At 41.7% G+C, this 19,449-nt stretch overlaps 1 protein-coding gene across 9 annotated transcripts in view; it reads left to right on the top strand.

Moving 5' to 3' along the window:
- The window catches only part of R3HDM1 (R3H domain containing 1), a 123,079-nt gene extending 104,084 nt beyond the window's left edge, over positions 1 to 18,995 (top strand). For 8 of the 9 annotated variants that reach the window (XM_010330649.3, XM_010330619.3, XM_010330639.3 and 5 more), the window contains 6 exons: positions 1,297 to 1,400; positions 1,904 to 2,076; positions 7,686 to 7,830; positions 15,380 to 15,462; positions 15,921 to 16,005; positions 17,661 to 18,995. In XM_010330649.3, the coding sequence (XP_010328951.1) occupies positions 1,297 to 1,400; positions 1,904 to 2,076; positions 7,686 to 7,830; positions 15,380 to 15,462; positions 15,921 to 16,005; positions 17,661 to 18,016 (946 nt within the window). In that variant the 3' untranslated portion in view covers positions 18,017 to 18,995. The remainder of the gene's footprint in view (positions 1 to 1,296; positions 1,401 to 1,903; positions 2,077 to 7,685; positions 7,831 to 15,379; positions 15,463 to 15,920; positions 16,006 to 17,660) is intronic. The other variant, XM_074399743.1, reaches the window with a different exon arrangement.
- Positions 18,996 to 19,449: the final 454 nt, after the last annotated feature.

Genomic DNA, 19,449 nt, shown 5'->3' with positions numbered 1-19,449 from the left:
TTTTTTTTTTTTTTTTTTTTTTTTGGCTTGAGACAGAGTTTCACTCTTGTTGCCCAGGGCGGAGTGCAATGGTGCAATATATGCTCACTGCAACCTCCACCTCCTAGGTTCAAGCAGTTTTCTGTCTCAGCCTCCTGAGTAGCTGAGTAGCTGAGGTTATAGGTGCCTACCACCATGCACCAGCTTCTTTTGTATTTTTAAGAAGTGAAGAGGTTTCACCATGTTGGCCACGCTGGTCTCCAACTTCTAGCTTCAGGTGATGAGCCCACATCGGCCTCGCAAAATGCTGGGATTACAGGCAAGAGCCACTGCCTTTTAAAAATTGTGGCTTTTCCTGGCTTTTAAAAATCAGTATTATTGTCATAAACATAAAATGATTTTGTGTGAGAAAGTAATTATAATTGACAGAGAAAATAGTTGTTACATTTGACTTTTACTGCTAACCAATTTAAAATAATTTTCCTTGTTTTTAAAAATCAGTATTACTGATATAAACAAAGTGATTTTTACTTAATAGAGTACTTATTCACAGAGAAAATAGTTAGATTTTACTTTTACTGGTAACCAATTTGAAAAATAATTTTTATTTTAAAAATTGGTTTTATTGCCATAAACAAAGTTTTTTGTTTTTTGTGTTTTTTTTAAGAGACAGGGTTTCACCACCATGTTGGCCAGGATGGTCCTGATCTCCTGAACTTGTGATCCGCCCACCTCGGCCTCCCAAAGTACTGAAATTACAGGCGTGAGCCACCGCACCCAGCTGTTTTTGGGGTTTTTTTTTTAAGACAGAGTCTTACTCAGCCCCCTAGGCTGGAGTACAGTAGTGCGATTTCAGCTCACTACAACTTCTGCCCCCCGGTTCAAGAGATTCTCCTGCCTCAGCCTCCCCAGTAGCTGGAACTACAGGCGCATGCCACCACACCCAGCTAATTTGTATATTTTTAGTAGAGATGCGGTTTCACCATCTTGGCCAGGATGGTCTTGCCCTTGTGATCTGCCCACCTCCCAAAGTGCTGGGATTACAGGTGCGAGCTACTACACCTGGCCAACAAAGTTATTTTTCTGCAATGTTTACTTATAATTTACAGAGAAAATAGTTATATTAGATTTTACTTTTACTGCTAACCAATTTGAAAAACAATTTTATTTAAATAAATTTGTTTAACAAATTCTTCATTCAGAGGACTGTTCAAAGAATCTTTATAGTCATCTTCATCTTTATAGTCATCCTCAATCTTTATAGTCAATCTTTACAGTCATCCTCATCTCTGTTTTTGTATTTATTTTTTTCCATAGCTCTTCAGTAGGTTACTTGCAACATCCAGGATCAGAACAAATACAGTTTCCTCAAACCACTTCACCATGCAATTCCCAGCAGCTTCAAGGCCACCAGTGTACAGGTATGAAGAGATCATTGAATAAAAATAACGATTTGTTCATGTGAGAAATAGTTCAATTAATTTCCTTAGGCATTTCTACAAAAAGGTTCTCAATTTGTGATGTGCTGAGATACACCCAAAATATTTAGGGTGCTCTACTGAAACGTGCATTCTACTACTTCCTTTCCTACTACTGCTGCTATCACACGTCTGTCCTGATTCTTCTTTCTCAGAAGCACTGATATTCTCTAGCATTATTTCCTATGCATTCCTCTCATTACTCTTCCAGCTGTTCTTGTTTACTCCAGCTTATTTTTAGGATAAGTGAGATGTTTAGGCCTACAGAGTCCATTTTAATGCCTGTTTAAACACACAGTGCAATTCACTAGGGCTTCAACCTGGTTGTCTTAGTTAAGAGTAAAATTTTGTTGAGACATGAAAGATTACTACTGTTATCCTAGTGTTCAGACATACCAACTGGTTGCTAACATATACTGACTGTAGTGTCTTATTCTGATTTTCAGCTGTGCCACCACCGCCACCTGGTGGAGGGATGGTGATGATGCAGCTCAGTGTACCAAACAATCCACAATCTTGTGCCCACTCACCCCCGCAGTGGAAACAAAACAAATATTACTGTGATCACCAGAGAGGACAGAAGTGTGTAGAGTTTAGCAATGTAGACAATATTGTCCAGGTAAGATGCTTCTGTTCATTATCATTGTGAAATGTTACTTTTTTGTTATACAAGATTTGACCTATATAAAGCTTGAATTTGAAATCCTATCAAGCAGATTAAGAAGATAATTTGGGCCGGGCATGGTGGCTCTCCCCTGTAATCCCAGCAGGGGAGAGCCACGTGGGAGGCTGAGGCAGGGGGATTACCTGAAGTCAGGAGTTCAAGACCAGAGTGACCAACATGGTGAAACCCCATCTCTACTAAAAATACAAAATCAGCCAGGTGTGGTGGCACATGCCTGTAATCCCAGTAAGGCTAAGGCAGAAGAATCATTTGAACTCAGGAGGCAGATGTTGCAGTGAGCTGAGATCGCACCATTGTGCTCCAGTCTGGGCAACAAGAGTGAAACTCCATCTCAAAAACAAAAAAAAAAGAGAAGAAAGAGAATTTAATTCAGTATTTAAGTATTATTTGCTAACTTCTGCATATTCAAAAACTGTTTTTTAACTTTAAAAGAAAAACTAGGCCAGGCGCGGTGGCTCAAGCCTGTAATGCCAGCACTTTGGGAGGCCGAGGCGGGTGGATCACACGAGGTCGACAGATCGAGACCATCCTGGTCAACATGGTGAAACCCCGTCTCTACTAAAAATACAAAAAATTAGCTGGGCATGGTGGCACGTGCCTGTAATCCCAGCTACTCAGGAGGCTGAGGCAGGAGAATTGCTTGAACCCAGGAGGCGGAGGTTGCGGTGAGCCAAGATTGCGCCATTGCACTCCAGCCTGGGTAACAAGAGCAAAACTCTGTCTCAAAAAAAAAAAAAAAAAAAAACTAGATCTAAAATTTGATAAAGAAAAACAAGCGTTTGTCCTACCTTTCCCATTTGACTATATATTAATGTAACCAAATAGTTGATAAGGGAATGTTCTTCATAGAAGAATCCAATTAGTAAATGCAGAAGCAGTGGTAGAATTAGAAAGTTGCCAGAAAATCATCAGCAAATGCAAAAATATTAGATTAAAAAGTTTTGGTTGAGAAGCTGCCTTCTTAAAAGAAAAAAAAGTTTTGTGGGATATTTTAAATGGATAGATTAGACAGAGAGCCCTGAACCCACTGATCAATTGGAACATCACTAAAACTGGGCCAGCCAAACATTTACCTTTTAATGTGGTATATAGAAGGAAGTACACAGCATTACTTGTGAGACACTCTTATGAAATTTGGACCTGAATCTGTTCAAGCCTCTAACCTTAGCTACTAGTTTGTGGGAAATATAGGAAGAAACAAAAACAAATTACGTGATACCAGTGGGATATTTTACTGGACAAATTGCCCCTGTTAGTTTATTAAATGACATTTTGAAATAGAAGCTTGGTCTGTTACACATTAAAAGAGACTTGAGAGATACAATATTAGATACAGTATGTGGATCTTATTTGGAGATTGAATGTTCAAAAGACATTTTTTAAGGCCATGTGCTGTGGCTCATGCCTGTAATCCCAGCACTTTGGGAGGCTTAGGCAGGCCTTGAACCCAGGAGTTTGAGACCAGCCTGGGTAATATGGTGAAACACTGTCTCTATTAAAAATACAAAAAATTGGCCAGGTGCAGTGGCTCACACCTGTAACCCCAGCGCTTTGGGAGGCCAAGGTGGGCGGATCACAAAGTCAAGATATCAAGATCATTCCTGTCAACATGGTGAAACCCCATCTCTAAAAAATATAAAAATTAGCTGGGTCTGGTGGTGCGTGCCTGTAGTCCCAGCTACTTGGGAGGCTGACGCAGGAAAATTGCTTGAACCCGGGAGGCGGAGGTTGCAGCGAGCCGAGATAGCGCCATTGCATTCCAGCCTGGGCAACAAGAATGAAACTCCGTCCCCAAAAAAAAAAAAAAAAAGAAAGAAAAAAAAAATTATTTGGGTGTGGCAGATCGCTTTAGCGCTGGAGTTCAAGGCCACAATGAGCTATCATCATGCTACTGCACTCCAACCTAGCAACAGAGGGAGACCCCAACTCAAAAAAGAGCCGGGCGCAGTGGCTTACACCTGTAATCCCAACACTTTGGGAGACCGAGGCAGGCAGATCACGAGGTCAGGAGTTTGAGACTAGCCTGGCCAACACGGAGAAATCCCGTCTCTACTAAAAATACCAAAATTAGCCAGGTGTGGTGGTGAGCACCTGTAATCCCAGCTACTCAGGAAGCTGAGACAGAAGAATCACTTAAACCCGGGAGGCAGAGGTTGCAGTAAGCAGAGGTAGCACCACTGCATTCCAGCCTGGGTGACAGAGCAAGACTCTGTCACGAAAAAAAAAAGAGTTATCCATTAGATATAAATATGTGTATAACGAAATATTTACAAGTAAAATGCTGAGATTTGTTTTAAATTAAACTTCAGGAAAAACAAAGCAGTGGCAATCACAGTTGAACCTAGATCATGGGTACACGGAATTTCATTATGCTTTTCTATCTATACTTTTATATACTTGAAATTTTATAGAATTTAAAGGTTTTATATTTTGTCGAGACAAAGTCACACTCTGACACCCAGGCTAGAGTGTGTTTGCACAATCACGGCTTATTGCAGCCTCAGCCTCCTGGGCTCAGGCAATTTTTTTCTCCTTAGCTTCCCAAGTAGCTAGGACTACAAGTATACACTACCACACCCAGCTAATTTTTTCATTTAGAGATAAGGTCTGGCTCTATTACCTAGGCTGTAGTGCAGTGGCATGATCTGGACCTATTGCACCTTCCATCTCCTGGGTTCAGGCCATTCTCCCACCTCAGCCTCTTGAGTAGCTAAGACCACATATGCACACCACCATGCCCAACTAAATTTTTTTTTTTTTTTTTTTTATAGATGGGGTATTGCCGTGTTGCCCAGGCTGATCTCGAACTCCTGAGCTCTAGCGGTTCACCTGGCTCAGCCTCCGAAAGTGCTGGGATCATAGGCTTGAGCTGCTTTACTCAGCCAGGTTTTAACTTTTTTAAAAAAGATAAAGGTTGGGTGTGGCAGCTCACACCTGTAATTTTAGCACTTTAGGAGGCCAAGGAGAAAGTATTACTTGAGACCAAGAGTTCAAGAGCAGCCTAGGCAACATAATGAGATCTTATCTCTACAAAAAATTAAAAATTAGCCAGGTGTAGTGGTGTACACCTGTAGTTTTAGCTACTCGGGAGGCTGAAGCAGGAATATTGCTTGACCCTGAGTGGTAGACGCTGCAGTGAGCTGTGATCACCCTACCATACTCCAGCATAGGTGACAGAGTGAGACCCTGTCTCAAAAAAAAAAATGGGGGTAAAGGTCATTTATAGATCAGCTCACAAACTATCAATGGCCACTAAACAGATGAAAATATAAAACTGCTTTTTATCTATATAATTGGAAAAATTCAGGAAGCCCAATAGTCTGCCATAGTAATAGTTCGGCAAAGATCAAGTTATAAACTCCCTTGGACTCTCTTTGTAGTAGTGTAAGTTGGTACAGCTCTTTGGAAAGCACTTTGGAGACATTTTTCAAAATGTAGATATGCTTCTGGAACTTGTCCAGTAAAAATTGTATCATAAGTGCAAAAATATGTGTACAGTATTTCTTTTTTCCCTGTTGTAATATTGAAAAACTGTAAACAGTGTTGACATTCATCAATAAGTAACTGATTTTACTGTACCATTTAGGAAAATGGCCTTAAGTATGTAATACTGAAAAGAATGAGCTACATCTATATCTCACCTACTATTAAGATAGTAGTTTCTAAATAACTATTCTCCATTAAAAGGAACTAGGGCTCCTTAGAAAAATAACTGTTGCCAGAGTTGGTGCAGGGAAAGAACCAGATGGGTGGGGCCATCTTGCTGTGCCAGAAAGGAAGGAAGGGACAGAAGAAAAATAGGATGTGTTGAAGAATACAGGATCAGGAGTGAAGATTTGGGGCATAAAAGAATGATAGAGGCTGGGCACGGTGGCTCACGCCTGTAATCCCAGCACTTTGTGAGGCCAAGGCAGGCAGATCACCTGAGGTCAGGAGTTCAAGACCAGCCTGGCCAATATGGTGAAACCCCATCTCAAAAAAAAAAAAAAAAAAAAAAATGATAGAAATGAATGAACACCCATAGAATAAAATAAGAATTTATGAACCCAGACTGATAAAAATCAATAACTGGAAAGTGAAACTCTGTCTTACACTAGTGTAAGTGAGAAATATAGAAGGAATCATGAAATTAGAAAATCATCACCAAGAAACAATCAGGCAATAGTCACCACTAGATGCTACACAACCAGCGGGTGAAATTCTGATGAAAAGCCTAATTTTTTTTTTTTTTTTTTTTTTTGAGACGGAGTTTCGATCTTGTTACCCAGGCTGGAGTGCAATGGCATGATCTCGGCTCACCGCAACCTCCGCCTCCTGGGTTCAGGCAATTCTCCTGCCTCAGCCTCCTGAGTAGCTGGGATTACAGGCACGTGCCACCATGCCCAGCTAATTTTTTGTATTTTTGGTAGAGACGGGGTTTCACCATGTTGACCAGGATGGTCTCGATCTCTTGACCTCGTGATCCACCCGCCTCGGCCTCCCAAAGTGCTGGATTACAGGCTTGAGCCACCACGCCCGGCCCTAATTGTTTTTTTAAAGTATCTCCCCACAAGATACTTAAAAGTACAAAGTAAAAAATTGTAATTTACAGTGGAGAAACCTGGTAGGCACCACCTTAAAAGAGCAGTTGAAATTGAAGTAAATATCACCAGTACGAGACCAGATAGATAGACATCAGATTCCTTCTGATGTGATCCATTGAGAAGGGCACAACATTACTTCTCTGGTGTTCCTTCCCCAAATATATAACATGAATGACCTCAGGTGATCCTTTTTATTGAGGAGACAGCAGACAAACCCAAATTGAAGGACAGTCTACAAAATAACCGATCTTCTGAAACAAATCTTCAGAGATGTCAAAGTCATGAAAGAAAAGAAAGACTGCGTCGTTCTGTTTCAGATTAAATAAGATTAAAGAGCCATGACAATGAAATGCAGCCCTTGATTCTAGTCTGGATTCTGGACTTGAAGAGAAACATTTTTCTTATCTTTTGCTATAAAGGATGTTAGTGGGACACTTAGCAAAATTTAAATTAACAGTAGATTAGATAATACCACTGAATTGTTAATTTTCTGGCTTTAATTATTCTACTTCGATTGTACTTTAAAAGTCCTTGTTCTTAGGAAATAGACACTATTTTGGATTAAAGGAGTATCATGTGAAATTCACTTTCAAACAGTTCCAAAAAACACAATGATACATAGGTATATATGTGCGTACACAAAGAATGAGTTAGCAGTATGTATTCTCTCATGCAGAAGTATCGGCAATAACGTTGCCAAGGTACAAAAGCAAGTTTTGAAAATAGGATGTTTTCATTTTTGAAATGAAAATGTCTGTTCCCATTTTTGTGAAAAATGGATGTATGAATGCATGTGCATAGAAACAATCTGCTACTAGTGTTTATTTTTGGGAATTGCAGGTTACATATTTCTCTGATGTTTGAATTATTTTCTAACAAGTACCTATTTGTAATCAGGAAGAATAAAAAATAAGTGTGCCCAAAATGCTGACCCATTTTCTTGACAAATTGTAATTGCAGCACAGCCCTCAACTCAGTAGCCCCATTATTTCACCAGCTCAGTCGCCAGCACCAGCTCAGCTGTCCACACTGAAAACTGTACGTCCCTCTGGACCACCACTTTCCATCATGCCCCAATTTCCTAGACCTTTTGTTCCCGGGCAAGGTAAGTGTACATGAAACCAGTCACAACTTCAGAGAATTTAAGACATCCATTCTCAATCACTTGGTAATTTATCTTGGTAATACCGCCTGTTTTCCACAGGGCTGCATCTTCCCCTCCACTCAGGCATGTCTATTTGTGACCATATACTCTCCTAACCTTAATGCATAATTGCTGATTAATAATTATTAATTCAGTAATTACTTATATTCAGTAATTACCTGATCACATAAAAATGGCTTTAACTTATTCTTAGAATCCATTCCTCTGTAGTAATAATACAGTTTTCTACATTTATTCAGTATTTAAATTTATATGTTAGAGTAACATATATCAAGAGTTTATCCAGGCCAGGTGTAATGGCTTACATCTGTAATCCCAGCACTTTGGGAGGCAAATACAGGAGGATCACTTGAGGCCAGTCAAGACCCTGTCTCTGCAGAAACTACAAAAATCAGAAGTGGTGGCACATGACTGTAGTCGCAGCTACTCAGGAGGCTGAAGCAGGAGGATCACTTGAGCCCAGGAATCCAAGACTACAGTGAGCTCTGATTGTGCCTCTGCATTCCAGCATTGACACCATAGCAAGACTCTGTCTCAAAAATAAAACAAAAAAGAAATTATCCAAAAATTTATTCAGCAAACATTTATTAAGGAAATGCTATGTCCTTGGTGTATAAAGATCAATGAAGAGAAGTCCTCACCCTCACTAACCCTTAGACTTGGGGGAGCAGATACGCAAGCAGATGATCATAAACTAATATGCAAACCATTTTATTTGCTGGAATTTATCCTAAGGATAATGCACACAAAGATTTATATACAGAAGAGTTTATCCTATAGCAAAAAAAAAAAAAAAACAACCTAACTTTGATCATCAATGAGGAATATTTAAATTATGGTATATTCATGCAAGGAATATTATGTAGCCATCTAAAAAATCATTAAAAGAGGTGGCTGGGCACAGTGGCTCACACCCATAATCCCAGCACTTTGGGAGGGCAAGGCAGGTGGATCACGAGGTCAGGAGATCAAGACCATCCTGGCTAACACAGTGAAACCCCATCTCTACCAAAAATACAAAAAATTAACTGTGTGTGGTGGCACACACCTGTAGTACCAGTTACTCATGGAGACTGAGGAAGGAGAATCTCTTAAACATGGGAGTGGGGGTTGCAATGAGCTAAGATTGCACCACTGCACTCCAGCCTGGGCGACAGAGCAAGAATCTGCCATTTAAAAAAAAAAGTGGGGAGGGGCAGTATTCACAATATGATGAGTGATTTTGAAAAACAAGTTACACAGACACTTTGAAGTAGTATGCAGATGTCTAATAAGCCCTTGAAAAGATATTTAACATGAGTCATTATAGAAATGAATATTCAAGCCAGAATGAAATATCACTTCACATCCATTAGATGGATTCATTATAGAAATGAATATTCAAGCCAGAATGAAATATCACTTCACATCCAAAAGATTGACAACACCAAATGTTGGTAAAGAATGTTCTCACTTGCTGGGCTTAGTGGCTCATGCCTGTATTCACAATACTTTGGGAGACTTGAGGTCAGGAGTTCGAGACCAGCCTGGCCAACATGGTGAAACCCCATCTCTACTAAAAATACAAAAATTAGCTGAGTGTGGTGGCACATGCCTGTAATCCCAGCTACTTGAAAGGCTGAGGCAGGAGAATTGCTTGAACCCAGGAGGTAGAGGTTGCAGTGAGCCAAGCTTTCGCCACTACAATCCAGCCTGGGTGACAAGATTGAGACTCCATCTCAAAAAAAAAAAAGAATGTTTTCACTTATAAGTGGGAGCTAAACACTGATGGACACAAAGAAGGGAACAATAGACACTTGGGCCTACTTGAGAGAGAAGGGTGAGGATTGAAAAGTACCCATTGGGGCCGGGCGCGGTGGCTCAAGCCTGTAATCCCAGCACTTTGGGAGGCCGAGGTGGGTGGATCACGAGGTCAAGAGATCGAGACCAACCTTGGTCAACAAGGTGAAACCCCGTCTCTACTAAAAATACAAAAAATTAGCTGGGCATGGTGGTACGTGCCTGTAATCCCAGCTACTCAGGAGGCTGAGACAGGAGAATTGCTTGAACCCAGGAGGCGGAGGTTGCGGTGAGCCGAGATCGCGCCATTGCACTCCAGCCTGGGTAACAAGAGCAAAACTCTGTCTCAAAAAAAAAAAAGAAAGAAAGAAAGAAAAGTACCCATTGGGTACTGTGCTTATTGTCTGGGTGACAAAATAATAAGTACACCAAACTCCCACAACATGCAAAATCCCTATGTGAATAATTAAGAAACAATGTTGGTAAAGATACAGAGCTACGAAAATTCTCACACATTAGCGGTGAGTGTACAATGATAAAACCACTTTAGGAAAAGGTATGGCAGTTTTCTAAGACTTTAGTCACTTGCCATACAATCCAGCAATTTCACCCTTAGAGGAAAGAGAATTGCAAACATTTTCACACAGTCTTGTATATGAACATCTATAACAACCTTATTTTGTAATAGCTCAAACTGGACATGATCCACATGTCCATCAACAGGAGACTGGATAAGCAGATTGTGCTGTATCCTTACAAGGGTACTAGTCAACAATAACAGTGAACAAAGCAAGCTACTGACACACAACAACATGATGACTCTCCAGGTCACGATGTTAACCAAAAAATAAACCAGACAAATAGAGAATATATTCTGTATGATTCTAATTATATGAAATCCAGCTGTAGATAAACTAATCTGTGTTGTTAAAAATCAGATAGTAGTAGAGATGGGATGTGGAACTGACTGGAAAGAGGCTAGAGGGAACTCTTCCAGGGATGGAAATGTTCTTTATGTGGGCAGGGGGTGGGAGGTGGGGTCATGGTTACGTGGACTTTTACAATTGTTAGAATTCATCAAGTTCAACACTTAAAATGTGTACTTTGTTGATTTTGTGTGTTAATTATATCTCGATTTCCTTAAAAAGTTATTCCCACACATATGCATGTGTGAGTGCACACATATAGAAGACTGAAAAGATACACACCAAAATGTTAGAATTGATGGAATTACAAGGGTGGGTTTTATTGTGATTAGTTTGTTTGTTTTGAGATAGCGTCTCACTCCATTACCCAGGTTGCAGTGCAGTGGTGCACTCATGGCTCACTGCTGCCTTGACCTCCCCAGGCTCAGGTGATCCTCCCACCTCAGCCTCCTGAGTAACTGGGCTTACAGGCTTGCTACCACACCTGGCTAATTTTTGTATTTTCGGTAGAGGCAGGTTTTTACCAGGTTGCCCAGGCTGGTTTCGAACTCCTTGGTTGAAACAATCCCCCTGCCTTGGCTTCCCAAAGTGCTGAGATTACAAATGTCAGCCACCACACCCAGCACCAGGGTGGTTTTTATTTTCTCCTTTGTAATTCTCTATCTCCAAATTTTCTACAAAGAAATTCCTTATTAAATTTAGAAAAAAGGCTGGGCGCGGTGGCTCATGCCTGTAATCCGAGCACTTTGGGAGGCCAAGGGGAGTGGATCACAAGGTCAAGGGTTCCAGACCAGCCTGACCAACGTGGTGAAACCCCATCTCTACTACAAATAAAAAAACAACAAAAAAAAACATGGTGGCACACACCTGTAATCCCAGCTACTCAGGAGGCTGAAGCAGAAAAATTGCTTGAACCCAGGAAGCAGATGTTGCCGTGACCCAAGATCATGCTGCTGCACTCCAGCCTGAGCGACAGAGCAGACTCCGTCTCCAAATAAATAAATAAATTTAGAAAAATAATGCGTTTTGTGTGTGTGTGTGTTTTTTGTTTGTTTGTTTGTTTTTTTGAGACGGAGTTTTTCGCTCTTGTTACCCAGGCTGGAGTGCAATGGCGCGATCTCGGCTCACCGCAACCTCCGCCTCCTGGGTTCAGGCAATTCTCCTGCCTCAGCCTCCTGAGTAGCTGGGATTACAGGCACGCGCCACCATGCCCAGCTAATTTTTTGTATTTTTAGTAGAGACGGGGTTTCACCATGTTGACCAGGATGGTCTCGATCTCTTGACCTCGTGATCCACCCGCCTCGGCCTCCCAAAGTGCTGGGATTACAGGCTTGATCCACTGCGCCCGCCCAATAATGCGTATTTTTAAAAAATAAATTGAGGTCGGGCGCGGTGGCTCAAGCCTGTAATCCCAGCACTTTGGGAGGCCAACGCGGGCGGATCACAAGGTCAAGAGATCGAGACCATCCTGGTCAACATGGTGAAACCCCGTCTCTACTAAAAATACAAAATATTAGCTGGGCATGGTGGGGCGTGCCTGTAATCCCAGCTACTCGGGAGGCTGAGGCAGGAGAATTGCCTGAACCCAGGAGGCGGAGGTTGCGGTGAGCCGAGATCGCGCCATTGCACTCCAGCCTGGGTAACGAGCAAAACTCCGTCTCAAAAAAAAAAAAAAGAAAAAAAAATAGATTGAAACAGTATGTGTTATACAGTCTCATATGACTGCCACAAGAGGAACACCTAACCCAGCCTATTAGAAGGGGTCTTTGTACTGCTGACTATAATCTTATCTCCATATTTGAAAAAAGTGCTATTACACATGACTAAATACTAGGTGTCTTTATCTAGGGGGTTCCAGAATTTTTAAGCAACTTTCTCTATATTCTGTTAATGCTAAGTTTTTGAGCCTCGTTAAATTTTTTAAATTTCATATAGCACTTACTTCTGACTTCTTCACAATTTTTTTTTTTTTTGAGACAAAATCTCACCCTGTCAGGCTGGAATGCAATGGTGCAGTCTCGCCTCACTGCAACCTCTGCCTCCTGGGTTCAAGCAATTCTCCTGCCTCAGCCTCCCGAGTAGCTGGGATTACAGATGCTCACCACCATGCCCGGCTAATTTTTTGTGTCTTTAATAGAGACGGAGATTCACCATGTTGGCCAGGCTGGTCTCGAACTCCTGACCTTGTGATCTGCCCACCTAGGCCTCCCAAAGTGCTGGGATTACAGGTGTGACTCACCGTAACTGGACTTCACAACTATTGTCTATACACCTTCACACATCACTTGGCATCTTTGATCTCAGTGCTAAACCCCATATCGTCTCTGGGTTGGGAAAGAGTGTGTCATGCATATGTTCTGCCAGGGAGCTGCCCAGGCACCTTCACTGTGTTCACCCCAAAGGAGCTCTGTGGAATGGCAAGAAGTCCACACCTTGCTTCTTTCTGTTATGAAGCTCTCAGGGGAAGGGGAGTACAGTTTCCTAAGGTTGCTTTCCTACCACCTACTGATAACTCTCCTCTAAACATAAAATATACTAAATTTGAGGATTTATGATTTTAAAATAAAATGTAGCACAAACAAGAACTTTATTCTCCAAGACAAAGTTTTTGCAGTCAGCATTTATTAAGCCTTTATCCTGTGATGACTTTAGGCTTTCCTGAGTGAAATAAAGCTGTTGGAAGATCTCCATCCTCACTGATACACATTTATTGATTGAGGAAGGGGATACTTATGAATAATGACACTTAAGAACTACACAACTTTTTCTAAGCAGATTGAAATTATAAATGCAAATTTCACTTAAAGATTAAGAAGGCCAGGTGCTGTGGCTCATGCCTGTGATCCCAGCACTCTGAGAAGCCGAGGTGGGTGGATCACGAGGTCAAGAAATTGTGACCATCCTGGCCAACATGGTGAAACCCCATCTCTACTAAAAATACAAAAATTAGCTGGGCGTGGTGGCACATGCCTGTAGTCCCAGCTACTCGGGAGGCTGAGGCAGGAGAATTACTTGAACTGGAGGCAGAGGTTGCAGTGAGCCTACATCTCACCACTGCACTCCAGCATGGCAACAGAGCCAGACTCTGTCTCAAAGAAAAAAAAAAAAAAAAAAGGGCTGGTCCAAGTATAGTGGTGTTTACAACTAATTGATCATAACCAGTTACAGATTTCTTTGTTCCTTCTCCACTCCCACTGCTTTACTTAACTAGCCTTTAAAAATTTTTAAAAAGAAAAAAAAAAAAAGATTAAGAAGAGCAGACTCAGGACCTAGGATGTACAATTACCCTTGGGTTAAAACTATTAATGTGCATTTGAGTATATGTAAACGTGTACATGCATATATGCATAAATTTATAGCAATTAATAGTAAATTGGGGAGATAAAGATTTAATATTTATCCAGAGTTTCTTCCTTCCCCTGAAAGGTAAGGTTTTAATGATAATAGAATGATGTGGATTTCAGCACCTCAAGTGATTGGTATGTGTGTCATTGTTATTTTGGTGTCTTTCATATGGGATGTTAGGATTTAGTGTCATGGTTTTCTTAGATTCTTCCCTTCTATATCTTCAAAATATACAGAGAAGTTTCTCTCCATCCTGTCTCTATTCATGTAGTTCCTACCATTCATCCTCCTTCTTAATCACTGTTACTAGTCCTTAATCTTTTCAGAATTTTGCCTGGGCTTTTAAAAGGATATGTGGAAAATTTTAATTCTTTTTTAAAATGTCATTTAGCCAGGCATGGTGGCTTGTACCTGTAATCCCAGCAACTCATGAGGTGAAAGGATTGCTGGAGGCCAGGAGTTTGAGACCAGCCTGGTCAACATAGTGAGACTTTATTTCTTTTTTCTTTTTTTTTTTTTTTTTTTGAGACGGAGTTTCTCTCTTGTTACCCAGGCTGGAGTGCAATGGCGCGATCTCGGCTCACCACAACCTCCGCCTCCTGGGTTCAAGCAATTCTCCTGCCTCCGCCTCCCTAGTAGCTGGGACTACAGGCGTGCGCCACCATGCCCAGCTAATTTTTGTATTCTTAGTAGAGACGGGGTTTCACCATGTTGACCAGGATGGTCTCGATCTCTTGACCTCATGATCCACCCGCCTCGGCCTCCCAAAGTGCTGGGATTACAGGCTTGAGCCACCGCGCCCGGCCGTGAGACTTTATTTCTACTAAAATAAAATTAGCCAGGCATGGTAGTTTGTGTTTGTAGTACCACTTGGAAGGCAGAGACAGGAGGATCAAGGCTGCAGTGAGCTATGATTGCATCACTGCACTCCAGCCTGTGTTGTCAACAGAGCAATACCCTAATACCCTGTCTCCAAAAGAAAAATGTCAGTTACCTATACTTTTTTATGCCACCATATTTGTTTCGCCTGTTCATCTTACTTTGACCCATTAGAAAACTCTGGCAAGTACTTTTTAATTTTATTTTTATTTTTTTTGAGATAGTCTCTCACTCTATCAGTCAGGCTGGAGTGCAGTGGCACCATCTCAGCTCACTGCAACCTCTGCCCACCAAGTTCAAGCAAGTCTTATGCCTCCACCTCCTGAGTAACTGGAATTACAGGCAGCCACCACCAGACCTTGCTAATTTTTATATTTTTAGTAGAGATAGGGTTTCACCATTTTAGCCAGGGTCATCTCAAACTCCTGGCCTCAAGTGATCCACCTGCCTCAGTCTCCCAGAGTGTTAGGATTACAGGCATGAACCACTGTGCCCAGCCTCTGGCAAGTACTTTTTAACGGAGGAAAGAAAAAATGTAAAAATATGTTATTGACTTTCAGGAGATTCCAGGTATCCATTACTTGGCCAGCCCTTGCAGTACAACCCTCCTGCTATTCTGCACGGACACATTCCAAACCAACAGGTATGAAAGACAGCTACCCTGCTAGGCTTTGTTGCAGAACATCATAGCTCCCTCAGAGTGTGGTGGGCAACCCTGAGCCCACCTGTTGGCATTGCCCAAGGAGAGCTCTGTGCCCCAGCCGGTTGTTTTATATAGATTATCAGTGGCTTCATCAGGGGCAGAGCAAGGGAGAAGATGGTGTGCTGCTTGGCAGAGCAGTAATCCCCTAGTGCCACCCAAAGACAGCCAGTAGCTAGGGATTGGGTCACTCTTGCTAATGAAGTCAGCAAGTGATTGGTCATAATGAAGGACAGGAACGCCATTGCCACAGAGGCAGAATTCAGAAGGCCTGGGACTGGTTTTCTTCTGCCAAAGTGCAAAACCCAAACTAAAGGTGTTTGGATGTTAGGTTTTTAAACATCCGAAGTGCATTTTTCAGCATTATTAACCTTGTTTCCCAACCATTTGTGGGTTTTCAGGGTCAGCCTGGCAGCAGGCATGGAAACCGAGGAAGGAGACAAGCTAAAAAAGCTGCATCCACGGACCTTGGAGCAGGAGAAGCAGGTATGTCTCTGAGGGGCAACTGGATGTGGGTCTGCAAACTGGTGACAGTCTAAAAATACACCACAGTGGCTGGGTGCAGTGGCTCACCCCTATGATCCCAGCAGTTTGGGAGGCTGAGGTGGTTGCATCACGAGGTCAGGAATTTGAGACCAGCCTGACCAACAAGGTTAAACCCTGTCTCTACTAAAAATACAAAAATTAGCCGGATATGGTGGCACATGCCTGTAATCCCAGCTACTCAGAAGGCTGAGGCAGGAAAATCACTTGAGCTCGGAGGTGGAGGTTGCAGTGAGCCAAGATGGTACCACTGCACTCCAGCCTGGGCAACAAAATGAGACTCCGTCTAAAAAATAAATAAATACACCACAGTACAGAAATGAGTTTTCCTCTTCCTAGAATCCTGCAGAAAGTGATGATAATCTTTGCCATCTCTGAGTTAGGGTTCTTGAATATGTTTCTGTAACCCTGTGTCATTTGAGATGTGAGAGTATATATAGTAAGGTGCTGGTAGATTTATTTAGGAGGGACAGAGGGGCCAAAGGGAGATGTGTGAGAGGAACAAGTAGAGTGACATTCTTAATCCTCTGTTCTTTGAGAAAGGGTTTGTCCTTACATCCGTGTGGGAGAGAGTCTGAATGAACAAATACATTCCCTCTCTGTGGTAAAGTGCCCTCAGGTTTGTACTTTAACTTTCTACTCAGCAGCATTGTGGTGTTGTATGGGCAAGTGCTTTTATTTTATTTTCCAATGGAAATGTGAAGTTCAGAAAATTGTTTGCCTGAGATCACCTAATTTAGAGAAGCCACTGTACAATGCTTCCTTTTATTTGTGCAACTGCCAGTGAAGACTGACATCAGTAGCTTTGTTTTACTTATTTTATTTTATTTTTGAGATGGAGTTTTATTCTTACTGCTGAGGTTGGAGTGCATTGTCGAGATAACAGCTCACTGCAACCTCCATCTCCCAGGTTGAGGGGATTCTCCTGCCTCAGCCTCCCAAATAGCTGGGATTACAGGTGCCCACCACCACCCCCAGCCAATTTTTTGTGTTTTTAGTAGAGATGGACTGGGTTTCACCATATTGGTGAGACTGGTCTCGAACTCCAGACCTCAGGTGATCCACCTGCCTCAGCCTCCCAAAGTGCTAGGATTACAGATGCACCCGGCTCGATAGCTTTAACACTTTTGCCTACAGGGTAAGTAGGAATGATTTCAAAGATAGATGTCCCTGGCCAGGTGCAGTGGCACCTGTAATCCTTGCACTTTGGGCAGCCGAGGCAGGTTGATTGCCTGAGCTCAGGAATTCGAGACCAGCCTGGCCAACATGGTGAAACCCTATCCGTCTCTACTAAAAAACAAAAACGAATTAGCCGGGTGGGGTGGCAGGTACCTGTAATCCCAGCTACTCAGGAGGCTGAGGCAGGAGAATTACTTGAACCTGGGAGCCAGAGGTTGCAGTGAGCTAAGATCATGCCACTGCACTCCAGCCTGGGCGACAGAGACTCCATCTACCCACTAAAAATTTTAATGGCCCTAACAATTTTAATTTTGTGGATTTCAGTGATGTCCCATGTCATATTGGGTTTGCAGTGCTTTTTTTTACCCAACTCATTTTGGTAACAGGGATGTATTAATTCTGCACCTTTTCTATTCTAGTTGTCGGGAAGGTCTTGGAAATTACTGAACTACCAGATGGAATAACTCGAATGGAAGCTGAAAAGCTTTTTGGGGAACTCTTTAAAATTGGCGCCAAAATCCGGTGGCTCCGGGACCCCCAGTCACAGCCACGTCGTCACCCCCTCTGCTGTGGCAGCGGGGACAACACTGTCAACCCTGAACGCTCTAAACCCAGTGACTTGGCCTCCACCTACACGGTCTTAGCCACATTCCCCTCCATTTCAGCTGCACAGAATGCATTGAAGAAACAAATTAACTCAGTTAACAAGTTTAAGCTGAGAACAAGCAAGAAGCACTATGACTTTCACATTTTGGAAAGGGCAAGTTCTCAGTAACAGCCACCTTTGGACCCTTCACCTTTATGGTTCCCCTGCCCTCTCCCATCTTTGATTGGCTTGGTATTTGGAGCTTCTGTTAACATTATAGAGACTCCTAGGACGTGTGGTCATGGCATTATAGATTTTGAAGAAAGGCCAGTGATCCAGCAAAGGGGGAAAAATACGCATTTCACCCCACATGACTGTAGGAATCCACATCGGAATGATACAGAGTTAGCGGGTTTTTCTAAGGAAATGCCGTTCAAATGCCTCCTAACTTTTATAGTTATTTTGTTTTATATTTGTGAATTCTTGTATCAGATCCAAAGCTCTATTGTATAGCAAATTATTCTTCAAAATGATTATAGCCAGTTGCAACCTGTATTTCTTTTTGCAGCCAGCACAATGTGACCCAACTTAAAATGTGGGGGAAAAAGAATGCAGGAGTGAAATAACCAAGTCAAAACCGTATACTATCTCTTTGGGGGTTAGGGATGCTAAGAAGAGCCCACAAATAGAGGATTACTCTTCCCCAAATCTCTAAACTCAGAAAAATTTGCCAAAAAATACAGAACTCTTCCCTGTAGGATCCTTTCCTTATTCATTTAGGTAGTATGAACATTAAGTATAAAATAAATTATGTTCTTAATGCCTCTTAAACCACTTAAATTCAAAGGAGAACAGGAATCATTCTAAGCAGGAAAATACTTTCACTTTTTTTAAGTATCTCTCTAATAACTAAATGCCACTTACTTGCATTCCCCTCCTTGTGGATTTTTTGTCACCTAAGGAAATGCATTTGATGAGTGCTGGAAACTTCTTAAGCGGTTTACAGTTTGTTTTCGTTGTTTGCAGCGGATCACTGGACATCAAAGATTCATTGCACTTATGAACAAGGAACCTTCTTTTCAATTTCTGTGTAATTTGCAAGGCTGTACAATGTGTGCTGATGCAAGCCTTTTTCAGTTCAAGAGAATAAATGTTTACAAATATAGGCTCACTTTGTCTTTTTTTTTTTTTTAATAAAAAACACCTTTTAAATGATTGTCAGTTTTGAAGACAATAACCTTTCTGAAAGGTTTAAGTCAATTTCAGATTTACAGAAGATGAAAAACTTTAAACAACCTAATTTACAAATATCCTAAACATCCCTTTCTCTGTGGCAGTGATTCCTCATGGATATGATTCGTATTACTGTGTTCTTTATCATAAAGGTACTACCAACTGTGAAATTTGGAGTATGAATGAACATACTTATTGTCAGGCAACTAAAAACAGAACATTATGTTTGGTGAGATAAAAATTTTCTTTTTAGGCCAGGCGCGGTGGCTCACGCCTGTAATCCCAGCACTTTGGGAGGCTGAGGTGGGCGGATCATGAGGTCAGGAGTTCAAGACCAGACTGGCCAACATGGTGAAACCCTGTCTCTAATTTAAAAAAAAAAAAAAATT

Source organism: Saimiri boliviensis, chromosome 5 (assembly GCF_048565385.1).
Source record: "Saimiri boliviensis isolate mSaiBol1 chromosome 5, mSaiBol1.pri, whole genome shotgun sequence".
NCBI classification, from domain to species: Eukaryota; Metazoa; Chordata; class Mammalia; order Primates; family Cebidae; genus Saimiri; species Saimiri boliviensis.
This window is presented reverse-complemented; position numbering and strand designations above follow the sequence as displayed.